Source organism: Dysidea avara, chromosome 3 (assembly GCF_963678975.1).
Source record: "Dysidea avara chromosome 3, odDysAvar1.4, whole genome shotgun sequence".
NCBI classification, from domain to species: Eukaryota; Metazoa; Porifera; class Demospongiae; order Dictyoceratida; family Dysideidae; genus Dysidea; species Dysidea avara.
Window position 1 is genome coordinate 19,209,031 of NC_089274.1, and position 21,468 is coordinate 19,230,498.

Genomic DNA, 21,468 nt, shown 5'->3' on the forward strand with positions numbered 1-21,468 from the left:
AATGGCGCCACAAGCCACAGCTATATCAATTGTTGTCTGAAAAGTGAAGTATCCATTATGCTTCATTGTTAGCTATGTTCAACCCGTTACACAGCATTACAAATCAAGAACTGTTTGAAAAGCACCTCTGCAATCCACGCATATCGAAAGAAAGAAATGGCACCACTCACCCCAGTTATATCAATTATTGTCTGAAAAGTGAAGTATCCATTACGCTTTGCTGTCGGCTACGTTCAACCCGTTACACAGCAATACGATTCAAGAACTGTTCAAAAAGCACCTCTGCAATCAAAATAGCCACTATGAAAAATATAGACGATTTCCGTTTCAAAGGGAAGCTATCACGTGCTACCCCATCACGTGCTACCGCCAAATCGACACTTTTCACTGTCAACAAAGATGTATGGGACACAAAGGAGGACACTGGTAAGTCCATGAAGAATGCATTGTACGTACTGCGATATGCCAAAAGGCACCTCTCAGGCCGAAGCAACGTCGAACAGTGAAAAAATCAAGCCTGCAAGTAGCCGCCTTAGCTGTTATCGAGTTACGCTTTTCTGAAGGCATCAGTCAGTCAGTCAGTCAGTTACTCAGTTAGTAGAAAATCCTGTTAAATATATATATATATATTTAAATTCAGTAGCAACTTGCTGAAAGCATTTCGGGTCAATCTGAAAGCTTTTTTGGGCTTAGTTCTACCTAACCAATACTGCCTCATCGTTGTCTGGGAAAATTGAGGCTGGTTTGGGTGATGTTATTTCGTGGGCCACACCTACTCCTTTGTAGTCCCTACTATACAGTATAATCATACTGTATGATTACATAAAGCTATGCATATATTTGAAATATATTTAAAGAGACTTTTATACTTATAATTGGTACATACAACACCAAATCAAGTGCTTTCAGTTCAACCCAAAATACTTCCCTAAATTGATTCCCATAGATATATAAAAAAAAATTTCACTGAAATGTTCTACTGCCTGACTGATGCATTCAGTCAAGCGTAGTAGAAATGTATCAATCAAGTTATCCACGCCTAAAGTTTTGTGATATTTTCATGGCTTCACACACATGTACACATGTTATATACAGCTGCCTACAAGAAAGCACAAAATTAATTACAAATTTCATCTGGTAATAAGAACTTGAAAATAAAATACTTTTGTTTTACAGTATAGGTTGCTGTAGAGATAATTTTAGATAGCAATTTTGTCAATTTCCACTTTTGCTTTTCGAACTTGTGAAATAGTACAATTAACGAGTAGAAATTGAATTCTGTCTTTTGTTTATGCTTTCTTGTTGAGGGTTACGCATGTGGTACACTGCATTCTTAACAATTCACTATGATTAGCTGGTATTTTGTTTTGTTTGACAGCTTCAAATGGCTACAGCTATAGTAGCCCTAGTTCTTTCACAGAAATGCTTTGAATTCACTTAAGAAGAAACCCTTGGCATATGGATAGACGTACAACACATGTGCTATTGTCTTACCTTTTATCCTCCTTTACTGTGATCAGTCAAGCACAGTATGGCTTCCATCTCTGGACATACACATTACATAATATTGTTGTACCAACATATTGAAATACATGTGTTTTGAAGTGCAACTAATGAGCTGTTCTCTGTTGTACGTAGACAAGATGTTGCCTGCCACCAGGAAATGAACTGTTCATGCACAAAGCATGTGCACAAACTACGTATGACAAGGCAACTTTGCGGCAGAGGAACATGTACGTGAATATAATTTAGAAATTTGTATATACTTGTTAGCTAACTGGCAAAGTTTCACTGACAGCTGCATTGCTAGGTGCATTTTTTGCTGTGACCAACGCTATAATCATTTACTTGCTGCATGAATGTGATATATGAAAGGGTATCAGTAGTCATAAAAAATTCACAAACAAATATAAGAAAAAATAGGAATTTTAAACTAGTGTAGGGACAATGTAGTACTTCAATAAAAAAAGCTGGATCAGAGTAGTGCATAATTTCCAATTACTATATATTAATTACACAAACATTCACCCACTTAAGTGCTGCATTCTTCTGATTGTTATTTTTGACTTCTACAATCTCTTGATTGAGGAGGGATTTGGTAATCTGTCATGGTAGAAGCCTTGTATAGTTTCAGGGGGATCAAAGTAGGGAGTAGGAGTTTTGGTTTCTTTTGGTTTATCGATGCTTGGGTATGTAATGAAAGAGCTTAGAGTGAAGAAGTGTCTCTGTCCCTCTAAATTCTTTACGACAGAGGCCATAGGCACGTAGGTCAAGACAAGTATGATCTACTCATCCTACAATACATTACACATTAACTCATCCACAAAACAGAATGATTAACTAAAGTGTAACACTGGACTATTATTGATTTATACTTGTATTCCATATAATGCACTGTTGTTGTGCATATAGTGTTAATGAGAAGTGTGACCTCGTGTTGTTGAAGCATACTGAGTTGGCTTTGAACCAGTGACTACTAGTTGGCAGGATTTCGTCAAGTGAATTCCTTCCAGATGTTAATATCTTGTACCGTGATTTGAATTGGTACCACACCAGACAAGTTTGACATGCACTGATTTGCTGTTGTGTTCCATCTGTTACTCTGTAGTGATCACCATTACACAAGATGTCATGCAACAAGCCACTGATAACTCCAGAGACTTATCAGGAGGTGAGGGATGGGATGACTGGATAGCCAGGTTCGAGAACGTAGCGACCATCAATGGCTGAGGTGCAGAAGCTAAACTGAACTGGATCAAGGTATGCCTGCCAGGGAGGGCTCAGAAGGCATTTCAAAGTTTGTCTGAGATGGCACAAGCTGGTTATGGTAGGGCCGACACAGAGATTTGAGCCAGTTAGTAAGAAAGAGCTCTACAATGCCAAGTTACAAGTGCAAACCAAATGTCCAAATGAAGAGTTGGCAGATTTGGCCGAGGAACTGCAACGCCTTACTGAAAAGGCTTTTCCTGACTTAGACACAAAGGCTGTAGAATAGATGGCCCTAACCCACTACCTAGACCACTTGAGTAACCTACAGGTGTAGGTGACATTTGTAGTCAAGTAAGTAGCAATGTCCCAAAAAGGTAGAAGAAACTGTATGTGCTACACTGGAAGAGAAGTTATATAAAGTGAAGCCAGCTATTGTGGGAAGCTTAAACCCAGAGGTTGAGGAGTTCACAGTCAGGACAATTGGCTCAAGTGGAGGTGCTGTGAGTCATACGGCCATAATCATCGGAACAGACCTTGACGTGAGAAATTGAACAGCTATCCCAGAGGATGTCACAGCTTGAGAATGGGGATAAATCAGCTGAACACTAACTAGCAGACAAGACAATAGTCATTGTAGAAAGAGCTCCCGCACAAAGGCCAGGTGCCAAGCATGATCTGCTACCAATGTGGGAAGGAGGGGCATCATGCCAGGGAATTTGCCCTGTGCCGTCCATCTGGACAGGGAAACTAGAAACTTCCCTTGCTATTAGCCAGGCAGGGGAGGGTAACTCAAACATGGCCTATAACATTGTAGATTTGTTTGCTATCAATCCACATGCTGCTTTTCACATATTAACTCTTACACTCTGCATTTTGTGTTAGATACGGGGGCTGCTGTGTCACTAACTAATACATGGAATACAATTAAAGGTATGTCAATATTAACACCTTGGGATAGTCCAGGATTGATAGGAGTTCGAGCATTCCACTCAGAGTTAGTGGCACAGCTAAACTACAATTAGAATTGGGTGGAAAACAGTATGTGGTAGAGGTGGTAGTAGATGACTTGTGAACAGAAGGTATATTGGGACTTGACTTTTTGGAAACCTACCAATGTGTTGTTGATCTGCTCCATGGGACAATGAATCTAAGTGGACATGACCAGCCAATTTCATTGCATAGGACTAGGAATTCAAGTCATCAAAGTGTGAGTGTAGTGTTGTCTATTAACATATCTATTCCAGGATGTACAGAGATGGAAATTGAAGCAGTAATCCAAGGAGAGGGTACCGTGATGATTAAGCGAAAACCTCTCCCACAGAAGTCATCTCTTCTGCTGGTACACTTCAGCTGTAATCCACTGGTGCCAACACGGCTATTGAATCTCTAGTGTCACTGTACATAAAAAGGACTAGAGTTACATGTGCCTGGACAGTAACTGAATTATGGTAGCAGGTGGAAGGTACTCTCCTACAGTGTCATGTGCCAGATGTTTAGCGACAACAACTGTGGCAAGCAGTAGAGTCTGCAGCAGAGAAGCTCACTGAAACAGAACAGGAAGAGTTGTATGCTAGCTGTGTTGTTGGATTATGCTGATGTGTTGGCAGATGACTCTGGTGATCTGGAAAAGGCAGATAAACTGCAATACACCATTAATACTGGAGATGCACTACCAATAAGACAACCCTCAATGCACACCTGCAACACAGTGAGAGGAAGTACGAAAGCTACTGAGGGAAATGGAAGAGAAGATAATTATTTGGCCATCAAAGAGCCCCTAGGCATCACCAGTTGCACTTGTGAAAAAGGAGGATGCGGTTTTGTGTAGACTACAGCAGTGATGCACAAAGATACATATCCACTTCCACACATTGATGATACTTTTTAATCACTATCAGGCTCCAAGTGGTTTAGCACCATTGACTTGTTTAGTAGATATTGGCAGGTGAACATTGCAGAGAGTGACAGGGAAAAGACCACATTCATCACACATGATGGATTGTTTTGGAATGGGTAACCTGGATGAATGCTGGTGAGTGACACTCCATTTCTGGGAGCCAAAGTCTTCCTCTGCGTACACTGCAGACATTGTTGTGTACATCCTCTGTCTGGCCAGGCCAGTAAAACTTTCCTCACAACCTGTTTAACATCTTATCCTCTCCTAGATGGCCACCAGCAACCTTACTGTGCAGACTATTCAATACTTCAGTTTTCAAGGAGTCCGGAACTACCAACTGGGCCCATTTATCTTTACCCTGACAGTCTTCATAGTGGCAGGACAAAAGTCCTTAGAGTTGCTTCCATTGTTGTAGTTGTAGTGAATGGTTCCATTTGCCACACTGGAAGGTGGGCACTGTTGATCTTCCACAGCACTAGTAGCAATGGACAACTACCAGAAAGCTGTCACAAGAATTGTTATGTTCTTGTTGGTGCTGACTATTTTATTACATGGATAGAAGCATATGCACTTTCAAATCAGGAAGTGGAAACAGTAGCATGCAAACTTGTTGATGAGCTCTTCTTCAGATTCTCACTTCCACAACAGTTACATTTGGACCAGGGAAGGCAGTTCAAGTCCAGCATCTTCAAAGAAGTCAGCAGTCTTTTATAGAATAGAAAAACCAGAACTATGCCGTATCATCCACAATCAGATGGTCTGGTTGAGCGGTTTAATCGTGCTCTACTGTCTATTTTGTTCACTAACATAACTGTGATCATCAATGGGACTGGGAAGACAATTTACGGCAACTGCGTATTGCTTACAATACTACTGTGGATTCTAGTACAGGATATACACTATACTTTTTGATGTCTGGACAACAAGCTAGACTGCCAGTGTACCTAGCATTCCAACTACCGCAGTATCAGCCAGTATCTATGTTACACAGTTGCAGGACATTCTAAGAGACTCCTACAAACACTCCAGGAGGACACAACCTACAAAGACAAAAAGAACTTTATGATCAGAGAGCTCATGGACATCCACACACCAAAGGCGACATTGTATGGTATATACTGCTGCTAGGACAACACAAGAAGTTCCACAGGCCATGGTCTGGGCCTTACACCATTGTGAAGAAACTTTCCGAGTCTACTTACTGGATACAGCACACTTGGAATTATTCTAAGCATAGTGTTGTACATTTCAATTGCCTAAAGCCATTTACTGGAGATGTACAATCATTAATGCAACACAAGCTTGATGATGGCCAAAACCAGCTCTCTTTCTCTGACCCTGCAACATCACAGCGTATATGGAGCCAGCCCTACAGCTATTAGAGGATGTAGACAGTGAGACTGAAGAAGACGCTGACCAGCAGACAAACTCAGTGCCTTCTAGCTGTTATCCATCTCGCACCCACCATCCACCAAGTCGTCTAACTGACTATGTTCACCACTGACCTCTGGATGAGTTTTCTCCTAAAATGGGGGATAATGCAACACTGTACTATAATGGTATTCCATATAATGCACTGTTGTTGTAGGCACATGAGTATAGTGTTAAGAGAAGTGTGACCTCGTGTTGTTGAAGCGTACTGAGTTGGCTTTGAACTGGTGACTACACTAGCCAATCAAAGCACTATCCTTTCAGCAAGTAGCCAGCATTCCTCAAAGAGCAACAATCATTTAAAGAAGGAAGAATGTACACTGGAATACATTAAACAGGTACACCTCTCCACACCAGGACGAAAGCATCGTTGTGCTTCAGATGTGGTAAAATTCATGCCAGGATCCACTGCCCTGCTAGAGATAAAACCTGCTTTAAATGCAATTGGTATGAACATTTTGGCAAGATGTGCTTCTCCAAAACAGTGACAAGGGTATCTGAAGACAGTCCTGATCCTAAGGACGATGCCCAAACAGAGGCATCCCATCAATACTTCCACAAGTGACAACTCCTAACAGCTTGTCACAGCTGGTGCTTAAGGTTGATACAGCTAGGATCTGAAGTCACTACAATAACATCACAAAAGTTGATGATATATATGACCAGCAGTATTCCTTTCCAACTCACAGACCTGTTTCAAGCCTGGGAACAATGAAATCCGAATATGAAATAAAAATCAAACAAAATGCTAAGCCATATGCTTTATTCTCAGCTACTTGACACCAATTCCCTTTAGATATAAGGTTGAACAAGAGCACAAGTAGATGGAGGCCACAAAAGTTATAAGCAAAGCTGATGAGTGGTGTGCTGGAATGGCAGTAGTCCAGAAATATTGGGAGGAGCTTGCATATGTGTAGATATAAAGCAGTTAAACCAGGAGAAGTACACTCCATGCCACATGTGGGTGACACCTTGGTTTAGAGGGAAAGTGTTTAAGTGCCTTTAGTTAAGAACAGCAGATGTCGTACTACCAATTACACCTTTTGAGTGTTGATACAAATATACTCCTCTTTAGGGATATCTAGTGTCCCAGAGTTTTCTCAAAAGCAGATGAGCTATTTTAGAAGATCTTCCAGGTGTCCTTTACCATTTGGATACATAACAGTGTTTGGTGGTTACTGGTGATAGCACTGAACATGATGCTCGACTACAAGCTGAACGCTTAGAATTTGTGTTGCTGGATCTGAGCCAAGTGGTGAATTAGGAAAAAATGAAATTATTTACCTTGATCACATTATCAATCAATCAGGTATTTCTACTAATCCTGAGAAACTGTTGGCCATAAAAGATACGCTTCATTTGAACTACAGAGGTTAATGGGAGTTATCAACTAACTAGAAAAGTTTTCTTCCAACACAGTGGAGCTCTCAACCCCATATGCATGCCTAGTTCTGGGAGACAGACCAGAATAGAGCCTGTAGAGAACATATGATGCCTCAAATATTGATCATGTACAACCCTCAATACAAACTAAAATATCAGCAAATGCTTCATCATTTGGCCTACACTCCTTCAGGCAAAGGGCACATCCTGGTACCCAGTCACATACACCTCTTGTTCTATAACAAACACTGAACATAAATATGCTAAATAGAGAAAGAGACGTACATGTGAGAATATATATACTATCAGCAATTGCATCCTTCTAGAGACAGATCATAAGCCCCTTGTGCCACTGCTGACTTACAAACACTGGAAAATATCCTCCCCCTTACCCCCAAGAGTACTCTGATTTAGACTTTGTGCTTAAAGAGGTTTGATTAAAATGTTGTTCATGTTACGGGTAAATACCTTTACACTGATCTACTTTCCAGGACACCTCAACATACCCCTCAGACGTTCAGAGTTTATCCCAGCAATATATTATCTAATCCAAAACAGCCAAGCTGACCGGCACAAAATTCACCTGAATTGTTGTTATTAAAATTTTTACCATTAACCTACCATCACAGCCATTTCTTGGCCGCCACCTTGGATTTCACATCTTTTTTCACCATAGCCTTTCTCAGGGCTGCACTCTTTTTTTATAGCTTGGCTGTTTTGGATTAGATTTCACTTCTTTTTGTATTAGATTTCACTTCTTTTTGTATTTGTATACCCCAAAGCCAGCCTATGGCTGGCTTTAGGGCTTTTCAACCTGTCATTTTTTCTTTACTACAGGAAGAAGAAAAGATGAAGCAGGATGATTTCTTTGTAGCTGACCTCTCTGCAAGGTGATCCTTCTAGCTGATCTCTCTACCGGATGACTTGCTTGTAGCTGAACTCTCTACAGGGTGATTTGTTTGTAGCTGAACTCTCTACAAGGTAACTTCTTCTAGCTGATCTTTCTACAGGGTGATTTGTTTGTCTCTACAGGGCAATTTGTTTGCAGCTGAACTCTCTACATGGTAGTTTCTTTGTAGCTGAACTCTCTACAATGTAACTTCTTCTAGCTGAACTCTCTACAGGGTAACTTGTTTCTAGCTGAACTCTCTACAGGGTGATTTGTTTGTAGCTGAACTCTCTACAAGGTAACTTCTTCTAGCTGATCTTTCTACAGGGTGATTTGTTTGTAGCTGAATTCTCTACAGGGCAATTTGTTTGCAGCTGAACTCTCTACATGGCAGTTTCTTTGTAGCTGAACTCTCTACAATGTGACTTCTTCTAGCTGAACTCTCTACAGGGTGACTTGTTTCTAGCTGATCTCTCTACAGTGTAACTTGTTTCTAGCTCAACTCTCTACAGGTTGATTTGTTTGTAGCTGAACTCTCTACAATGTACCTTCTTCTAGCTGAACTCTCTACAGGGTGATTTGTTTGTCTCTACAGGGCAATTTGTTTGTAGCTGAACTCTCTATATGGTAGTTTCTTTGTAGCTGAACTCTCTACAATGTAACTTCTTCTAGCTGAACTCTCTACAGGGTGACTTGTTTGTAGCTGAACCCTCTACAGGGTAATTTGTTTGTAGCTGAACTCTCTACAAGGTAACTTCTTCTAGCTGATCTTTCTACAGGGTGATTTGTTTGTAGCTGAATTCTCTATAGGGCAATTTATTTGCAGCTGAACTCTGTACATGGTAGTTTCTTTGTAGCTGAACTCTCTACAATGTAACTTCTTCTAGCTGAACTCTCTACAGGGTGACTTGTTTCTAGCTGATCTCTCTACAGTGTAACTTGTTTCTAGCTGAACTCTCTACAGGTTGATTTGTTTGTAGCTGAATTCTCTACAAGGTAACTTCTTCTAGCTGATCTTTCTACAGGGTGATTTGTTTGTAGCTGAATTCTATACAGGGCAAATTGTTTGCAGCTGAACTCTCTACATGGTAGTTTCTTTGTAGCTGAACTCTCTACAATGTACCTTCTTCTAGCTGAACTCTCTACAGGGTGACTTGTTTGTAGTTGAACCCTCTACAGGGTGATTTGTTTGTAGCTGAATTCTCTACAAGGTAACTTCTTCTAGCTGATCTTTCTACAGGGTGATTTGTTTGTCTCTACAGGGCAATTTGTTTGCAGCTGAACTCTCTACATGGTAGTTTCTTTGTAGCTGAACTCTCTACAATGTAACTTCTTCTAGCTGAACTCTCTACAGGGTGACTTGTTTCTAGCTGATCTCTCTACAGGGTGACTTGTTTCTAGCTGAACTCTCTACAGGGTGATTTGTTTGTAGCTGAACTCTTTGCATGATTGTTTCTTTGTAACTGAACTCTCTACAATGTGACTTCTTCTAGCTGATCTCTCTACAGGATGACTTGTTTCTAACTGAACTCTCTATAGTGTGATCTGTTCATAGCGGAACTTTCTACTGGGTGATTTGTTTGCAGCTAAACTCTTTGCATGATTGTTTCTTTGTAACTGAACTCTCTACAAGGTAACTTTTTCTAGCTGATCTCTCTACAGGGCAATTTGTTTGTAGCTGAATTCTCTACAGGGTGATTTATTTGAGCTGAACTCTCTACATGATGGCTTCTTTGTAGCTGAACTCTCTATTAGGTACCTTCTTCTAGCTGATCTGACTACAGGGGTGACTTGTTTGTAGCTAAATTCCCTACAGAATAACTTGCAATGTAGTAAATTATACATGCAGCTGAATGCTTTATTAGGGTGACTGTTCTATTAGAGTATCTCGATCTCGCATTTGCTGCACGTAGTTGCCTTTCGCAGTGATTTGTAATCCGATTCTTCTGTACTACTGCAAGAACTTTCTATGATGATTATTCCAGCTACATACTGATTTTCAGTTCATTGCTCTAAGCGGTTTGCCTGGTAGACACGAAAACTAATAGTTTTTTTATTCATAAAAATCGATCGCGTAATTTTGACACAGGTTGGGTTTTGTGTCATATCTCCATGGTCTTTATCTCGATTCCTTTCAAACCACAAAAAGGCACTCCTACGATGGTTGCTCCATCTACATATCAATTTTCAACTGATTCCTCCAAGGGGTTTACCCTGTAGGCGTGACAGACCTTCGACCTTATTTTACGCAAATAATCGGTAATAACTCCGTGAATGTTCATCGGATTCCTACCAAAGTTGGTACGGAGATCCGCCTTAATGGGCCCTTTAAGTGTGCCAAATTTCATCCCAATCCGAGTACGCATTCGTGTTTTATGGCGAATTTTGCCAAGTGTGCGAAATGAAGAAGATGAAGAAGAAAAAAACGAAGAAATTATTTTATTTATTTTTATTTCATTTATTTCATTGCTTTACAGATACACAGTAAAATTACAAGGATGGTAGGTACAATAATAAGACAGTATGATTGGAAAGGTGATCTGAAGGACAAATGACAATCAATGCCAGATGCCTATAAAACTAACTACTTATACTTAACTTAATTACCAAAAGCCTATGAAACTAGTTATTACAATAAATGATAGTTACAAGGGTTGGGGAGCTTAGCACAATTACAACAAGGACATGCGAAATGGAAAGTACATTTATTATTTGAATAAAAATTACTTTAAAAATGTTCCCATAAATAGCTCTTTAACTGTTGCTTAATTGTGTTGAAGGAGAGGGTAAGGTCAATTACTGGCAGAGAATTCCATAATCTGGGAAGCCTATAAAAATAAGAATTGGCACATATTGAATTACTTAAAATCTTGTGATGTAGTTTGATATTTGATGATCTGGTATTAGAATTATTGAAGGTTACATAATTGGAGATGTTAAAACTAGGAGTAGGATACTTTAATGATCTGATGAAAAATAGAATGTCTAGTAATTCAAATGTGTACATTAAGAGTAATAGTTTGAGATCCATAAGTCTTTCCTTGTAATCCGAAGTAAAATCGTTTAAAATAAAGTTGGTGGCACGTCGCTGAATTCTTTCCAACATCGACATATCCTTAATGAGATTGGGCCGCCACAAAGGAGAGCAATACAATAAGGTTGATCTGACTAAGGTTAAATGAAGAGGTCACTAAGTCTAAGTCCTTGAAATTAGGTTAGGTAATCCTAAGGCTGCAGCACATGTTGCTGTCAGACCTTCAGTGCTGGTCACTGTAAAGCATTAATACAATACAATACAATACAAGAGTTCTTTTGGGTTGGATTGATATAGTGTTTTTGAATGTTCGCCGTATCAGACCAATTGATTTATAAGCCTTAGCTGTAATGGCTTCGTAATGGGATTGCCAAGTTAAGTTTGTTGTAAATATGATGCCAAGATCTTTGTGTTGAGGTACTTTAGATAGTTCAAAATTATCAAGATTGTAAACAGTGATAGCTGAAGTTGATGATGGTAAACACTGTAGGACAACACATTTGTTAACTTTGAAAGAAAGAAGGTTCTCTGTACTCCACTTATATAATAGGTTCAAATCATGTTGGAGATGAGTGGAGTCCATATGAGTTCTTATAGGTAGATAACACTTTAGGTCATCGGCAAACGTACTACGACATGAGATAAGTCATTTATATAGATTAAAAATAGTAACGGTCCTAGTATACTGCCCTGTGGAACACCAGACTTAACAGGTATTAAAATGAAATTTTGTTCGCTCGTATCTCGGAAATGGCTGGACCGATTTTCTTCAAATTTGGTATGTAGACTCCCCTAACTGGGCGGCACGTCTCTATAGCAAATTTGGTTCCAATCGGATAAGGGATCACAGAGCTACATAGGTGTGAAAATTGCGTTTTCTTTCTTCCTGTTAATATACTCACGGTGTGGCGCGCTGGCTTCTTGGGCCGCACGACACACTATCGTGTGTCTTGATGAACTCTTGATTGTATTTATATTTCATACAAAGTATTACCTCCTATCTGCCAACCAGCAAGAAACATCTGCAGGTCTACTGTCATGAGCAAGCAAAGGATTCAATCATCAAAACAGCTGGTCATCTCCTATATTGTCAATCAGGCTGGCCAAAACACTCCTCTCTCCAAGAAGACCTTAACCCCTTTTTGGCATTTTCATGGTGAGTTGAGCCTATAAATGGGTCATTTCTGTATGGAACTGTTTTGTCATGTCAGAGAAACTTCATACTGAGACTTTATACAAGATACATCATGGCCATCAAAGAATCTTTTGATCACTGCCATCTGTATGGTGGCCCAGTGTGTCCAAAGCTTATGTAAAGAACTCTCCTCAATGTTAGAAGACATGCATCCCTCCTCATAAGCCACTGATTGTGTTTCCACTTCCACAATGGGCCTTGGGAGAGAGTAGCTACAGACCTGGAGACTACCTAGCACCTCCTGGTGATAGACTATTACTCAAGGTACATCCAGCTATGTACGTATACCACCACTTCAGCTGCCATAGTAAATGCCTTCAGATCTATTTTTGGGAGACATGGCATTATATTCCATCAACATTGGAACTGACAATGGACCATGCACAGCTTAGATGCAATACTTTTAAATATTTTTCCTCACAATATAGCTACCACCTTGTTACAAGCAGTCCAAAATACCCACAAAGCAATGGGTGGGGGGTAGATAAAGCAGTGAGAACAGTTAAATGATTACTCCAATTTTCAGAAACTTATGTCTTTTGCAAATGTGTCATGGTGTTCCATCAGCCATGCAGAGTTATTATTTGGACAGAAAATTCCATTGACTAGCCCCTCAGCTGACTCCCCGCTAGTCTCATTTGAAACATTTTAAGAAGCACTGGTGAAGCCTACAAGTCCAAAGAGCAAATGTAGTTTAACCACAGGCACAGAATACAATCAGTTCCCACATTGGTATGAGTGCATACAAGGAGAAAGCAAGTATTGGGGAGAATAGATTAAAAGACACACATGCCTAGATTTTACACAGTCCAGACTTCCTCAGGAGTAGTTCACAGAAACTGTCACCACCTGGCTAGGAGGTCCATCATAGAAGTATACCTTGAGACTGATACACCTCTCCCAAATGAACCTGCAAGTGGGGGAAATACTACAGAACGTCAAGCAGTACAAATTTGTTCACAGGCTAGCACTATGATGAGACCTCCACAGTGTTGTTATTCCTAAAAAGGGAGATGTTGCATGGACTTAACCAGTTGATTCTCACATGTGCATATACCACTAGTAGCTGTATCATACTGACACATTCTGTAGTTGTAATTTAATTTTGTAAAGGCTTTACAGCACAAGTGTTGAAGGTCTGTAAGACACCTGGTCCTACAGCCTAATTAAAAATGTTTGAAAAGGTGTAGAAAGGAGAAAAAAATCCATGACTGGACCTGGAACCTGCAGCCATCCAATTTATGTTCGAATGCTTACAGGAGTCAGAATGTTTTCTACTTGTCAATTGTATTGCACTTTGCATATATACATAACATACTCTATTAATTATGAGCACATATTGCAAAAGTAAGTTGCACACTCTACACTGTACGATTGCGCTCTCTAAGGTTCCTATGAATACAAATACTTGAAATTAACAAGGAGAAGACATCCTGACCATCTGGCAGACTCTTGTAAGTGTTTGACCGTTAATCGAATGGCTGCAGGTTCAAAGGTCCAGTCAAGGATTTTTTCTCCTTTCTCTACCTTTTCAATCATACTTTCTGTAACAACTTCAAACAGGCTGTAGGACCAGACCTTCAGCACTTGTGCTGTAAAGTCTTAATAAATAAATAAATAAATACATAAATAAAAATAATGAGGCACACACGATTGCTCTATTTTAGAGTTACTCTAATAGAAAAGCCTAGACTACTCTATTAGAGTATCTCTCTCTAGAGGGCCTAACTTTGCTTCATTCAAGCTCTGCGTATTCTTTTACCAAGGCATGGTAACCACATTGTGTATAGTGACAGAATTTATTTCTATGAGCTAGGGCATTTAATGGATGATATAGCCCGTATGATACATAGCATTCAGTAACAGGTAACATGCCCCCACAAATAATTTTTATATTTCTGAGGCTGAACTGAATTGGGGATGACAACAGGACAATGAAGTGTTTAAAGATACCCTGTAGGAGGTGCATGGTCCTATCACCAAGAGTTCATAATGTAAAAAATGTGCTATTACTGAATCTCTACAATGCAAGAATAACTAATACCGTTCATTTTTGTCTGTAAGCATGAAGCTATCCACGCATTTAAAAACTTGTGTTACAGTAGTGGTTTCAATTGGCAATTCAACACATGTACAGTGTACTAGTTACTCACCAGCAAGTTGCTGAAAAGAATGGGCATCATTATAACAAATATTACCCAAAATATAGTAGTTTCAACTGGAAATTCCAGGCTTATACCCTTATCAACATCATCCTGTTCATTGATGTAAATAGTATCAAACTCAAACTCCCCTGTAGTCATCACCAGTGTCTTTAGTAAGCTACGGCCAAGATCAGAAAATGCCGTCCTTCTCCCCTATACAAAACTTCAGGAAAACAGACATATTTATCAACAAGTGTACTTACAGGTTGTGCTAATATCATATAAAATGGAAGGGCAAAGGTGAAGCAGAGTAACAGAGCAATTGGTAATAGTGATATGAAAGTGTATATTATACTTAACATCATATTGATGATTATTCCAGTGACAGGAAACTTGCTCAAACGGGCTGTCAATGAACACCATCCAGAAAACACTGCCACAACTCCTATCCTCCAAGTTCCATTACTGATGCAGTCACACTGATGTGCTTTGTAAGTGTGTAGATAAAATATTGCAAATAAAGCTGAAGACACTGAAAACAACACTTCAGTCCAACTTGCAATGTCAAGGATAAATGTCCTCTTTCTGCGAATCAGTTTTAGCATGTTAAAAATAAACAGAATAACAGAAACAATAATGACAACCCTGCAAGCATTCTTCACAAAACCTTGAAGTAGGCCAGTAATATGTGTACCTAATTTGCAATAGATAAGTTCCACATTTTTAGTCAGATAGTTACCTTCACAATATTTATCAGTTCCATTACTTCCATTGTGGTCTTTATTTGTATTGTAGTCTTCTATAAAATATGAAGTACATTAAATATGACACTAGCATATATACAAGTATACTTTCATACTTACCTCTACATTGATTTCTCTGTGGGAGAGGTGTTAGCCCAACTAAGGTTGTAAGTAGCACAACAAACAAAGCATATAAGACAAAGTTGAGTATAAATACTGGTAAACCAAATTTGTTCCACTTGAATTTCAGTAGCTCTGAAACAACTGGATGTTTTAGAAGACTGATTCGCTTATGTTGTACCTAATGCAAAAACCTTTTCACAGCATGCAGGTTACTATAATAGCAACACGACTAGAGGAAACTACACACAGATTTTCCACTAACCATTAGATTCAATACATGATTTTTGATATCATAATCTTTGATCATCCAGTCATCGTATCCTTCTTGCTGTGAATTTTTAATCCTTTTAGAGGTGTCAGAATTGATCATGTCTTTGTCAGTGGGCATAAGCATATACACCCCAGAGTCTACCGTAACAGATCTCTGGCTGTAAGATCCTGATCTAACTAAGCCCATTTGAGTCATTGCCCCAGCAACGTAACTTCTAACGTTCTTGTGAGGTGCTGTAAAATCATCCAAAAATTCAAACGAGTATGTTATATGATTCAACTTTCGGTGACCCATCTCATTCACACTGTAATCAGGAGTGATGCACTTGAACAAAGCCACTTCAGCAACATCTAATACAACATCTCATATAATATGATAAATTTAGTATATTTACCAGGCATGTGCTTAATCATCATTCTCATTGGTGTTATGTTTGCTTCAGTCCTAAACCTCATGGCATCTTTCCAATTAGTACTGCGGAGTATTGTCAGAACTGTGGAGCTGAACAGCAAATGATAACACTTACAATGACACATGATTCACTAACCGGTGTCCATTGAGAATGGCTTCACAGAGGCAGTTAAGACCATTAGAGCTCTTCAAGTTAATCTCTACCTCATACTGTAGCAATACCTTCACAACTCCAGAGTGACCATTCCGTGATGCTAATATGAGGGGTGTGGTCTAGCCAAAGAACAAAATAAAACTCTTTTGTTACATAACAAAATATGCTTGCTTTCAAGTCACTCTTGTAGTAGCCTCCTGTGGTTGAGGCTCCATTGTTGATAAGATATGATACAATGTGTTCATGGCCATTGGCAGCTGCACAAGCCACTGCAGTCCCTTCAGTTGAATTGCTATAAACAACTACTCATAAAAGTACCAGTGTTTTTAATCACTGTACCATATTTCTGAATCAGCACCTTGGCTAAGTAAGTATTTAACCAATTCAAAGTGGCCACACCGACAAGCAATATGCAAAGGAGTGTCAGTCCCATTGTCTGAAGAAGTTAACCCAGATTTTTGCTCATAGAGTAGTTTAACACAACTGAGTGGTAGAAACATTATAAATAGTGCACTTATCACATTTATTTACTTTAAATGACCCTGCTTTACTGCAGTAGTAAGAGCATAACTGCACTCTTTGTCAAATGAAGCAAAATGTTTAACAGTATTTAGTTCCAACATTAACTACACAACAAAAACAATAACACATTCTCTGTACATCTTTATAGTTTACCCCCAAAGTGGACACTTGTCCAGTCTTAGCAGCTACGTTGATGACATCCGACCAACTACAAGTTGGGTGATACATGGCATTCTCTGTGTAAAACTCACACATTGCCTGTTGCAGAAAAGAAAATTTAAATCAGTATGTATGCAACAGTACAACTTTTAAATTGAAGCATACGTACCGTGTACAGATAGGTGATAGGTGCCATGTATCTGTTAATAATATTGAACAATAGGCCTAGCTTGTGAGTTACCATGCAAAGTGATTGTTACTACTTTTTGGTGTTTTCTGATATCACTATACTGAAACAATTACCTATAAATCCTATAGTTTGCTGCATGGTGTACACAATACAACTATATAGACACTACATGTAGATAACCTCAATTAAAACATTGTATTCGTTTTCAATTGCCCATTCTAGTAGTGTCTTCTGGTGTTTTATAGGCATGGTCACTTCACAGCCAAACTCCAGGATTGTCTTTATCACAGACTGATGGCCACACATGATAGCTCGCATGATAGGAATAGAGTTGTTGATATCCCTGGCTTTATAATCTGCACCTCTGTATAGTGTATGTAATATTACAATTTGTAAAGCTGATAAACTATCATTTACCTTTCCATGTAGAAAACACAAGTTTCTTTAAGCCCATAGGATGCAGCTATATGAAGTGGTGTTTCTAAATTGAAGTTCCTGGCTTTCAAAAGCGAAGGCTCTGCTTCCAAAATGCGCTCATGAAGGTCAACATCATCGTGTGTTGTATAGACATGCAACAATGAATTTTTGTGTTTGTCCACTGCTGACAGCCTTGAGCCTTGTGATATGAGAAAATCTATGATATTACTAGAAAAGTTAATAGCACTTTTTGCTATAAGCAATGGTGTTTTTCCGTCATTGGTTGCCATGCACATGATATCTACAATTGATTCACGTTGTCTCTCTAGCATCAAGTAGAGAACCTCTTCTCTACCATATTTACAAGCTGTGTGCACAGGAGTAAAGCCATCAATGTCCTCTTCAGTTATACTTGCATTACAATCAAGTAGTACAAGTGCCAGCTCTGTGTTGTTGAAGGCAGCTGCATAGTGAAGTGCAGACTTCCCAAGGTTGTTCTTTTTGTTTACCTTGATATTCGCGTGTTTGCAGATTCGTTTAACTAAGTCTAAATTTTGAATTTTGCAAGCCAAAATTAATGGAGTATCTCCTCTCGCATTTTCAGCATTAACACTGGCACCTTTTTAGAAATACAATGTAATTATAATTAACAAAACACATCTCATACCACTCACCAATTGCTAAAAGATTTTGCACGACTTGTACACTAACAGAAAGGCAAGCTGCTGAACTACTACGTATCTTTGGAGGTGGATTTAAAAAGATTGCAAAATTCTTAATGGCCAGGATCAGTGGAGTGTCTTGGTATTTATCCTTAGTCGGTGTGTCAATAATATCTAGTGTGAAAACAACAATCTATTTCCACACAACATAATAATTATATGCACTACTACAACCATATATCACACACACGCACGCACGCACGCACGCACGCACACACACACACACACACGTGCCACGTGCACACACATACAAACATGCACTATGCACATGAACACAGAACATGCACACAACACACAGCCATGTCACGAAAACTAAAAGTAGTTATGTCAAACTTATATTAATTTCATACAGCCTTCTCGTCTAACAAAAAAGACTGATTATCAACTGGTACCTGTTACCAATCTAACCATTTATCCCTCCAGACCCTTTCAGATTTTACCAATATCACCCCTGGAGAAAAGGGTTAGGTGGTAAGACTATTGTACCCTAACTATATACCAACAGTGAAACAAGCCTATTGGGACCAAATTTCCTGACCTTTTTAAGCAAGTGGTTGCACACAAATGACACTTTTTGGAAATGTTACAATGACTGGTGTAGACAGGTGACCTTATTAGTGTGCAGTGGCTTGATTAGACAAGTAGTCACAAAATACCTACTTGTCCCATACTCAAACAGTAGCTCCATAATTTCAAGCTTTTTATGAATTACTGTAGCATGAAGTAAGTTGTAACCATCTTCATTGCATATTTCTAAAAATCTGATGATAGGCAAGTTTGGATCAGTAAGGGTGAGCTCTGCAGCTCTGTGCAGTAATGCTGTGATGTACTCTATGTCTCCATCAGCCACTGCCTATAGTCATAATACAAATAACAGTAAGCCTATCAAGGGAACAGACAACCAAATAGGACATCAGTATTATACCAACACAAATGCAGTGAATAAAGAGTTGAAGAGAACTACCAGAAATAAACCATCATGATAACCTTGAAAGACAGTGGACAATCATGAAAAAAAGCACATGCTGATCAAAGGATGGAATGGCCACCCCTAATAGCATGCATCTTAATCTTGAAGCATGCACATGTGTATCACATTCTTTTGTTGAATTTAGTCACAAATTCTTTTCGATGACCAGGGACAGATCCAAGGGGGGTGCACCAGGGAGTAGGTATATGGAGCAGGGGGTCTGGGGGGGGGGGGCGTGCTAAAGCCATTTCATGTCTCAGAACTGAAAATTTGATGTAGGGTGGTTTTATGCACAAATGTTTAAATCAGACTGCTTTCTAAGCAAACTACATTGATCAAAAGTTGTATAGGGATAAGTTACAATCATACATGAATAGCTCAGCTATGCTATATATGAGCCTAAAGAATGGCATATATATACTCAAAAAGAATGGCATACTCAAGACCATGTGCATTTTATTTGCAAAATATTCTTAGCAGGCTAAGTGTATATACCCATGCATGGGATTGTGCTGTAGATGATAGTTTGCATACTCAGCAACTATGAACGATTCTCAATAGTCAATTGTGTGATGACTGTTCTATTAGAGTATTTTACTGATTGCTGTATTAAAGCATTGTTGTTTTTTTGGGAGGGGGCACGTGCTCCCTGTGCCCACCCTTGGATCTACCTTGATGACATAAATCCCTACATTGCCTAAGATTTAGGTTTGCATCCAAATCACTACCATCTGGCATTATGCAAATAAGTTCAGATAAACATGAATGAGTCTGCTGAGTGAATCGATTCGAGCATGTAACTAAAGATCTATGACAGAGATTCAAAATAGGGATTTGTGGTTTAAACTACCACCCCAGCAATACCTTCTTGTTTCATGGCTTTTTTCAGCGATCCCTATTCTCCATCTTAAAATTTTCAATTTTTTATTCATCTAGTGATATAAGAAAAGTATTAATTGTTGTAGTATTGCCAAATATGGTGCCAGCATGGGAGAAAGCTAAACTTACAAGTTGTTTTACAACTTTTTAACTGTTCCCTTGTTTCCCTGCTTTTTGGTCCTTTGTACAATTGGACAGGTACCAGAAGAAAGTATATACTATGGAACACCACTTGAGATCTGATGTACAGCCATTACACACTACTCCTAGAGTACTGTACTTCAATAATGTATTTACTGACCTTTTGCAGGTTCTATATGGACAAAAAGGTTCACCTAATACTACACGTATATACCTCAAGATCTTGCACTATGGAAGAAAACAATAAATGTACAGAACATTATGCCCACAATTTAAGTAACTCTTGCATAGGTGCAAAATAGAAGCTATAGATATGTGCAATTTGGAGGTTAGTTTTCAAGAGCAAGTTCTATTGTCAACCCGCAGCAGCAGCGGCAGCAGCAGAAGTAGTGGCAACAGCGGCAGCAGCATGCAGTGACAGCAGCGGAAGCAGTGGCAGCAGCAACAGAAGTAGTGGTAACAGCGGCAGCAGCAGAAGCAGTGACAGCAGCAGCAGCATGCAGTGACAGCAGCAGGAGAAGGAAACAGCAGCAAGCTACATGCAATAGTAGCAGCCAAGTCCTAATTGCAGGCTGTAAGAAGAAGCAATCTGCAAGCTGTATTTGCACTTACAGCTACCTCAGCAACACTTACAAGCAGCAACAGCAACCAACTGAACAGTGGTGGATCCAAGGAGAGGCATAGGGGCTGTAGTAATCAGAAGCCATTATATGATAAGTTGTTTTTGCAATTTTATTTGTTATTGTACATAGCTAAGTAATGTAATAATTATCACATGTATTAGCAGATGTTCTTATGATAGTATAAATTATATGCTAATAGGTAAACACGCTTTTTGTGGACTTGTTATTGCGTGCTTGTATTTTGTAAACATGCTGTTTAGGAATTCTTTGTAGGTATAAATATAGTGCCTTGTACCATGTATTTCATTGTTGTGTAGTTTTGAGATAAGAGCATTATCTGTTATTATCCTTATAAATGCGTACTATTGCTGGGCAGATACGACAGGGGCATGTGCCGCATGTTCCCCTTACAAAAAAAAAACATAGTAAAAGATTGAGATACTCTAATAGAGCAGTCACCA

At 39.2% G+C, this 21,468-nt stretch overlaps 1 protein-coding gene across 2 annotated transcripts in view; it reads right to left on the minus strand.

Moving 5' to 3' along the window:
* Window positions 1–21,468, minus strand: part of LOC136249940 (transient receptor potential cation channel subfamily A member 1-like) — a 34,596-nt gene that overhangs the window by 11,039 nt on the left and 2,089 nt on the right. For both annotated transcript variants that reach the window (XR_010698384.1, XM_066042078.1), the window contains exons 2-16: window positions 19,055–19,247; window positions 18,347–18,508; window positions 17,673–18,291; window positions 17,436–17,619; window positions 17,060–17,164; window positions 16,916–17,010; window positions 16,724–16,867; window positions 16,556–16,676; window positions 16,367–16,503; window positions 16,214–16,320; window positions 15,811–16,169; window positions 15,546–15,726; window positions 15,422–15,481; window positions 14,946–15,376; window positions 14,692–14,895 (exon numbers count right to left, since the gene is read on the minus strand). Coding sequence is in view for 1 of the 2 variants with exons in the window: in XM_066042078.1 (XP_065898150.1) it covers window positions 14,692–14,895; window positions 14,946–15,376; window positions 15,422–15,481; window positions 15,546–15,726; window positions 15,811–16,169; window positions 16,214–16,320; window positions 16,367–16,503; window positions 16,556–16,676; window positions 16,724–16,867; window positions 16,916–17,010; window positions 17,060–17,164; window positions 17,436–17,619; window positions 17,673–18,291; window positions 18,347–18,508; window positions 19,055–19,247 (3,102 nt within the window). In the remaining variant the exon portion in view is untranslated. The remainder of the gene's footprint in view (window positions 1–14,691; window positions 14,896–14,945; window positions 15,377–15,421; window positions 15,482–15,545; window positions 15,727–15,810; window positions 16,170–16,213; window positions 16,321–16,366; window positions 16,504–16,555; window positions 16,677–16,723; window positions 16,868–16,915; window positions 17,011–17,059; window positions 17,165–17,435; window positions 17,620–17,672; window positions 18,292–18,346; window positions 18,509–19,054; window positions 19,248–21,468) is intronic.